General features: G+C 41.0%; 2 protein-coding genes across 2 annotated transcripts; both read right to left on the minus strand.

Annotated features, from left to right (window-relative positions):
• Positions 1-452: 452 nt before the first annotated feature.
• On the minus strand, positions 453-866 carry LOC133419785 (D(1)-like dopamine receptor). Its single transcript, XM_061709201.1, has one exon. The coding sequence runs from the start codon at positions 864-866 to the stop codon at positions 453-455; it is 414 nt and encodes a 137-aa protein (XP_061565185.1).
• Positions 867-4,898: 4,032 nt separating this feature from the next.
• On the minus strand, positions 4,899-6,685 carry LOC133419786 (uncharacterized). The gene is made up of 2 exons (XM_061709202.1): positions 6,659-6,685; positions 4,899-6,485 (listed from the first exon to the last, which is right to left on the minus strand). The coding sequence occupies exons 1-2, from the start codon at positions 6,683-6,685 to the stop codon at positions 4,899-4,901; spliced, it is 1,614 nt and encodes a 537-aa protein (XP_061565186.1).
• Positions 6,686-8,258: the final 1,573 nt, after the last annotated feature.

The raw sequence follows: 8,258 nt of genomic DNA on the forward strand, positions 1-8,258 counted from the left end.
GAAATAAGTTAACTTTTACACCATATTCTAGTTGAATTATTGAAATAAGTTAACTTTTACACCATATTCTAGTTGAATTATTGAAATAGGTTAACTTTTACACCATATTCTAGTTGAATTATTGAAATAAATTAACTTTTACACCATATTCTTCACCTGTAGGCTATATTATACATCTGGGCTGATGTGGACATACGTAGCATAGGAGGATATTTCAGTTGCTAGTATGGTTGTCTGTCTGTACAGTCATGCAAGTTCAATGCTATTAAAGTACTTTAAACTTTAAATCAAAGCATTTAGTTTTTTCATATAAAATAAACACATTTTTATTCAGTTTAGAAGTTTTGGGGCTTTTTTTTGGCTCCTGCGCTGCTGAAATCAGGGCGTCCCTTATTTCTATTTCTGAAAGGTGGCAACCCTAGCCCCAGCTGTTAAAAATAAGGGCAGTATAACTACCTGCGCGTCATCCTGCGCTCGTACTTGAAGGGGCTGGAGATGGCCCAGTAGCGGTCCATGCTGATGACGCACAGGTTGAGGATGGACGCCGTGGAGCACATGATGTCGAAGGCCACCCACGTGTCGCAGAAGCGGCCGAAGAGCCAGACGCCGGCCACCTCGGACACGGCCCGCCACGGCATCACCAGCACGGCCACGAACAGGTCGGACACGGCCAGAGAGATGACGAACGAGTTGGTGACTTTGGAGCGCAGGTGGCGGAACTTGACGACGGCGGCGCAGACCAGCGTGTTGCCCAGCAGCGTGGACACGATCAGGACGCACAGGACGCAGCCGGCCAGGACGCGCAGGCTGAGGCTGAGCTGCGGATCCCGGTCCAGGATCCGAGGCTCGCTGGAAAAGCTCTCCATGGATACGGAGTCACCTCCCGTCTCACCACACTAATCCATCCTCCCTCCAAACATCTCCTCACTCCGACCTCCGCGGGTCTGAAGTGAAGTGATCACCATCTCTCTCTGCATCACGTCAAACCCTCGACTGGAGCTGATTCCTGCAGGTTCCCCCTCCAGCTCGGTCCACGCTCCACGCAGCAACCCGAGTGGGCACCTGCACTCATACAATTATTGTGCTTGATCTACTTAAAAAAAAAAAAATCTACTTTTTGCTTGAGATTATTATAGACAGGGTCAATTTTCACAAAATCAGAACCCTGAAGGCATTTTGCGAATATTTATAACTGACAACATTTCTAGGGGTATTAAGGGGTGCTGAATCCAAATCTGCTGTATATGAAGCTCAAAAATGTTCCAAAATGCCTCAAAATTGAGAAATCCAACATGGCCGCCACCGCCAGGCTGATTTTTCAGTATACCTTTTTTACTAAACAAGGTACAAAAATGAATTAAATGTACTTTTGTAAGTTATCCTACATGGGCAATTTGATGCCATATTCAGAATTGAGATGTAATGTGAAGAAACTATGAATAATTACTCAGTTATTATTATTATTATTAGGCTACTTTTACTTACTTTGTATTTTGTTTTGAGGTAAAATGTATCAAATGTGCTGGAATGGAACCTTTGCCATCCCCAATCTCGATATATCTCAAATCTGAATATGGCATCAAATTTCCCATGTAGGATAACTTACAAAAGTACATTAAATTCATTTTTGTACCTTGTTTAGTAAAAAAGATATACTGAAAAATAGATTTCAGCCTGGCGGTGGCTGCCATGTTGGATTTCTCAATTTTGAGGCATTTTGGGACATTTTTGAGCTTCAAATACAGCAGATTTGGATTTGGCACCCCTTAATACCCCTAGAAATGTTGTCAGTTATAAATATTCACAAAATGCCTTCAGCACTTTAAATAAGCACATTTTCAGAAATTCTGCCTAGACTATTATGTAGATCAAGAAAGACTAGTCTTTGTATAAACTACTTAATTTTATGTATGCAAATAATACATTTTGCAGTCAACATAATTGTGTTAAGTTTACTTTATTTATCAAAATTAAGTTGACTTTAAAAAGGAAAAAAGAGGAAACAAAAGAAAAAAAGGAAAAAAATAAATTAAAAAAAAAATTAAGTGGAAAAATTAAGTTGACTTTACTTGCAAATGAATTTTGTACATACTAAAAATGTAGTAGTTTATACAAAGACTAGTCTTTCTTGATCTACAAAAAAATCTCATGCAAAAAAGTCGCCTTAATTTTTTTTAAAGTAGATCAAGCAAGATATTTTTTACTGTGATGTTCTACTTAAACAAATAAAGCATGTTTCATCTAAACGTTGGTCAATCTGCCCAATAGATTAAAATTGTTAAAGGAAAAGTAAATACAACAAGATCATTGCTTGTTGTTTGTGTGTAAATGAAAAGATTATCTGGGATTACATAAATACTGCTTGTTAAGGAAAAAATGCACAATGTCTTGTTTTTTGAACAAATGCAGATTAAGTTCAAAACTAGATGTATTCACATAAAGCAACAATCTTCATTTTTAATGGTTAATATCACAGATTTAAATGTTATATTTACATGCGCTTAGATTTTTTTTTTTCAGTGTGAACTCTAACCCTGGAGTGTGAGGGGCCACTTTAATCTGTTTGATCCACTTTAAACCACACTAAATACATGAATCTAAACTTTATTTGTGAAGAAAACTCCTTGTTTCAACCCTGAAGTCAGACACAAAAGAATACTCTGAGTGAAGCCTTTTCCAGACTTTAAAGAAGAAAAAAAACGTTTTATATTATGTCCTCATAATAAAAGTGTTAAAATATGTATTAAAAGAAAGTGTCTGGTCGTGTCCGAGTGGTTCATGTCCAAATGGTAAAACGGTTCAAAATTGATTTGTGAGTTACAAAAAAAAGCAACAGCTTCAGTTTTTCATGATAAATCTGGGGAGAAGGCTGAACTCTGCCCCCTGGTGGACAAATGCCCCCAACGCAACAGCGCAGATCCAAGTGCCTGGTTCGCATTACGGAATATTAGTTTAGACAAGGTCTTAAAACTCATTTATGTAAATTCAAATTAAAAAAAAGACTCCATCGATGTTTCTTCATCGAAACAGCTTCCCAACAAAATCAAATCATGAACGTTACAAACAGAGTTTAACAGAGAAACACTAAGAATAGAGAAAAAAGCCAAACATTATGCACATATTGACACAGAAGAGTACATTTCCTTTATAAATATTCAATTTTATTGAAGTAAAAATAGAAAACAGCAAAATAGACGGACAGTATTAGAAGTATTAGACCCTCCTTGTCGTGTTATTTAATCAACATTCACATTAATTTTCAAATTATTTTTATTTAAAGATTCAAAGAGAAAATACATTTAAACTGAACTAGGATGGAGTTCTGTTTGATGCGTCAAACACCTCCTTAGAAACTGTGAAATATGTGTTTGGTTCTGAAGAAGCTTTAACATTTCAAATATGTATTAAATTGAATAAAGCATAGAAATATATGTACAATTGGGGGCGTGGTCTGTTGGTTGACACCTGGGAGAGCCAATGGTAGCTGTCATCACTTTTGCTAGATAGCACGTGGCACTGAACTGACTTCTGAGCTGTGGATGAAGACCTAACAGAGTTTAGTCACTCATATTTTATTTCACACGTGTGTCAAGATCGAGTAAGTTTTGGATCCGGAAAAAACATTTGTCACATCTTATAGTTAAAATTAATTTGAATTATTAAGGAATAAAACCAAACTATTCCAACTTTGTGGTCAACAGTGTATATTTTGGTCTTGGAGGGCCACTTTCGTGGGGGCGGGTGCGCCTGCCCGCGTCGGCGGCCGGGGCGGCTCTGTCTCTCCGGGTGCGGCTCGCCCCCTGCCGGGTGGGGGTCGTTGGCCTGGAGGGGGGGGGCCTCGCAGGCGGTGGGTCGCCTCCCTCCTACTTCTCCCCTCTGTGGGGTTACCGGTGGCCTGGGTTCCGGGTTCTTCCGTGTCGGCCTCTGGTCTCGCGGGTGTCGGGGTTGCTCCCCCCCCTCCCCCACTATAGATACACTTCAGGTGGAGCTTTGTTTGGTTTATTACACACACACACACACACAGCCACTCAGTCACATACATATACACACACGCATATAGCCACTCAGTCTCACACGCACGCACGCACGCACGCACGCACGCACGCACGCACGCACGCACGCACGCACGCACGCACGCACGCACGCACGCACGCACGCACGCACGCGCACACACGCACACACGCACACACACGCACAGACATACACACTGGCTTGTTCACCTGCATGCTTGCTCTGTAGTTTTTGGGGTTAGGTAGCGGTAGCTTAGCTCAGACTGCGATCAGATCTCAAGATTTGGGTCGATTGCTGTTCATGTTTTGGTCGGCTCCGTGCCGGTTTCGTGTTTTGTTTGTGGATTTTTTGTTGCAGATTTCCAGTGCCTGACGTGTTTCCGTGTGTTCCTGCTTCCTGGATTGGCCGTGGATGTCGTCACCCCCGCCCCCCCCCCCCCCCCCAAAAAAAAAATCACTGGGTTTGTATGTGTATATTTATGTATGTGTACGCATATGTATGCGTATATATATGTATATATATTAAATATAGTAATAATGCACATATATACCCCTTTGGTTTCTACCGTCATGGTATCAATCATTAATATGTGTGCAGACAAGGTGGAGAGAAAAAAAAAAAAAAAAAAACTGTATATTTTACATATATTCAAAGTATAAAAACACATGAAGCCAGTTTGGATTATATGAGATCAGCTAGCTTCATCAACTCTTACTAAATCTTCATGAACTCTTTAAACATGCTAAGATTTAATTAAAACATCTCGGTCTGCTGGAACCAGAAGATGTTTGATGTTTAAAGATATTTAACCTTGTTTCAGACCCGATGAAGACGTCTGAGTTTTTGAAGACGCTCAGATGTCATCGGGTGGATTCTTGGTTACAGTGTTAACCAAAAATCCTGGCCAGCAATGATTTGCTTCCCTCGTCCATCTGAGCGTCCATCTCCTCCAGAATCTGGACTTCCTCCATTTTCCCAAACTCCCGCATCTTCTTGATGAGCACACCCAGATATGCCTGGGTAGACATGGTCTTCACGGTCAGAGCAGAATCTCGCAGCTTCAGTACACAATTGAAGGCCTCCTCCACCAACTGCTTTATCTTTTCTTCATTCTCCTTCTTCTTCCCATCTAGCGCATCCAGAAGACCAGACGTGTCACTCACATTTGCTTGGAATTTTTTCTTCAGTTCTTCTACGGTTGTCTTGACCTTCCTGGTCTTGATGACGTACCTATGTCTGTCTTTCACATGTTGGCTAACAGAACATTTACACACGTTGCAAGTACTAGTTCCCATGACCGTACAAAATCGGGCGGCCCAGGCATCAGTGCATGGGTAATGACAGTTTTCTTGACAAGTTTCGCAGCGAGTGACTCCATCATATGAAAACCATGACCATCCGCCACCGTATTTCTCCAGTTCTTTGAAGGACTCCTCCGAATCAAAGATGAAGTTCTTGTCATTTTTCAGTTGGATCTCGTGTAACTTCAGCTGCATTTGTGTCTTCTCAATGTCTTCCTTCATCTTCTCAGTGAACTTGATTCTTTCTTGCAGGTTGTGGATGGATGCTGTCAGTCGTATTTGGGACTTCAGAACGTCCACTGTGGTTTTCAGCTCCTGAGATCCAGTTTTCTCCAGGAACTCAGAAAATTGCTGCATTCCCTTCGTCGTTAGTCGCCATGCGTTCTCCAAAGACACCTTAGTGTCTTCGTCTATCTGATTCTCCTGACAGATATTGAACAGGAAGTGAACCGGCTGATTCTTCTCATTTTTGGCACATTTAATGTTTGTTTTTAGAAGAGCCTGAAGAGCATTTTTCGGTGGCATCCCATCTGAGTGCGTCATGAGAGCTATGATGTTTTTCTCCATGTCTTTTCCAAACAGAGACATCACTGAGTCAAAGATGTACGTCATGCGGCCGCTGACTCGATTGTCACTCGCCTTCAGCACCAAACCAACCGCATTCATTTCATGAACTCCATCCTTTGATTCAAACAAGTCGAGCAATCTCCGATTGATGATGGCATCATACTCGTTCCCTCTGGTGTCTCCATACCCAGGAGTATCAATGATGGTCAGAGAGAAGGGCAGAGTTTCATCCTCCAACCCAAAGATGTCGTAGACGATCACATCTGGTGTCTGACTCTCTGTCTGACTTTTCTCCTCCTCCTCTACTATCTTAAACCAGACTTCATCCTCAAACTTCACTCCCATGGTGTAGTTGACCAGAGCGTTGATCAGAGTAGATTTTCCTGTTCCTGTTTCACCAACAAGTAGGATGGTTTTATTTTCCGGAGACTTCTTTTCACCAACGGTCAGTCTCTTCAGGGTTCCAATATGTTGGACTTTTGGTTTCAGCTGGTAAACTGCTGGACGTCCTGAACTGATCAGGTAACTCTGAGATGATATGTCCTCATATCCAGATGAGATCTTAGCTCTCTCCGAGTTCCTGAACAAGGAAATACAATTGTTAGTCTGGTGACAGAAACTTAAAGGTTTTAGTTATGTTTTAAAAAAAAAACACTTTTTAGTAAAATATTGAATAACCAAAACCAAACACGGCACACGACTAAATCACATTAGGTGAGTTTGCACTAGCGGGGGTTCTAGGGTGAACCCCCCAGACAGGAACCTCTAACGGGGCCAACCTTCTCCTCAGCCCATTCAGCCGTCATGTGTCCATCACAAGTCCGGTTCAAACAGAGCAGGTTTACTCGTAGTTCCTAGGGTATTCAAATGTAGATTTGGAGGACGGTCTTCTGCTATCAGGCACCGTTACTATGGTTCCAATCTGGGTTAAGGAGGCTGACACCACCTCCACCTTTAAAACCAAACTTCAAACCTTTCTGTTTAGTAAAGCCTCTAGCTAGAGTAAACTCTAGTGTGTTAGGGCCAGTAGTCACAGTCGCAGCTGCAGGACAAGACTAAAACAGTTTGTCTCAAACATAGCTTCGTTGTAGGTATGCTGCTTTATGGCCTACACTGCAGGGGGGGACCCGACATGATCCACTGAGCTGTGCCTATCACCCCTCCTTCTCTTTCCTTTCTCAATGATTAATTATAAATATCTCATAACCATCATTGTCCTCCATTGTTCTTGTAGTTTGTTGTGCATCCTAAAGAGGATTTTTTCCTTGCCACTGTTTGGCTTAAGGTTTTTCTCCCACTACGGGAGTTTTTACCTGCTATTGTTTGTTATGTTTATGTAATAATTGCATGTTCTAGGTTTCTGGAAAGATCTTAGAGACAACTTGTGTTGTAATAGATGCTAAATAAATAAAATTGAATTGAAAAACTCAAAATAACCTGTTACATTCTTTGTTTAACTGTTTATAGACCACCCCATCACTCCACTGTTTTTATCAGTGCATTTTCAGAGCTTTTATCAATCATAAATACCACTTACAACAGAATTTTAATAACTGGTGATTTTAATCTACACATTGACAATACCTCCGACCCACTGTCGAGAGAATTTTTAAACCTTTTAAACTGCATGGATTTTACCCAACATGTCACACAGCCGACTCACAACAGAGGACACACCCTGGACCTGGTCATAACCTATGGCCTGTCCACCGGTGTGTCCTCTGTTGTCGACCTGGCTGTGTCTGACCATTACTGCGTGTTTTTTAACATCACCAGTCTTAATCATCAGGAAGCCTCGATGAGAACGGTGAGGAAACGCTACCTAACTTCTGAAGTGGCTGCAAATTTTATTGAGATTTTACAGAGCACTCCTGCTGATGTTTTACCTGCATCATGTGATTTTATTGTTGATAATTTTAACAGGAAACTGGAATCCACGCTAAACTCAGTTGCTCCACTTTTAACAAAAACCATAAAAACTAAGCCTACACCCCCATGGAGAACTGAGGAAGTCAAAAAATCAAAAAGAAAATGCAGGAGTGCTGAGAGAAGGTGGAGAAAAAGTAAACTTACAATACATTATCAGATATTTCGTGAACAACTCAAATCCTACAATAAAACCGTCAAACAGGCAAGAATTGCCCATTTCTCAAAACTCATTACAGACAATAAAAACAATTCTAAATTTCTTTTCTCCACCTTCGATCTTTTAGCAAATGTACATTTTAAGAATTCCTCACAACCACCAACAGACAATCTTTGTGAGGATTTTGCAGAAGTAAAATTGACAACATTAGGTCCAGTCTTTTACCACATCAAAATGTCATTTTTAACACATCTGGACAGTTGCTTTTATCCGAGGAAACACTGGAGAGTTTT

Source organism: Cololabis saira, chromosome 19 (genome assembly GCF_033807715.1).
Source record: "Cololabis saira isolate AMF1-May2022 chromosome 19, fColSai1.1, whole genome shotgun sequence".
Taxonomy (NCBI): domain Eukaryota; kingdom Metazoa; phylum Chordata; class Actinopteri; order Beloniformes; family Belonidae; genus Cololabis; species Cololabis saira.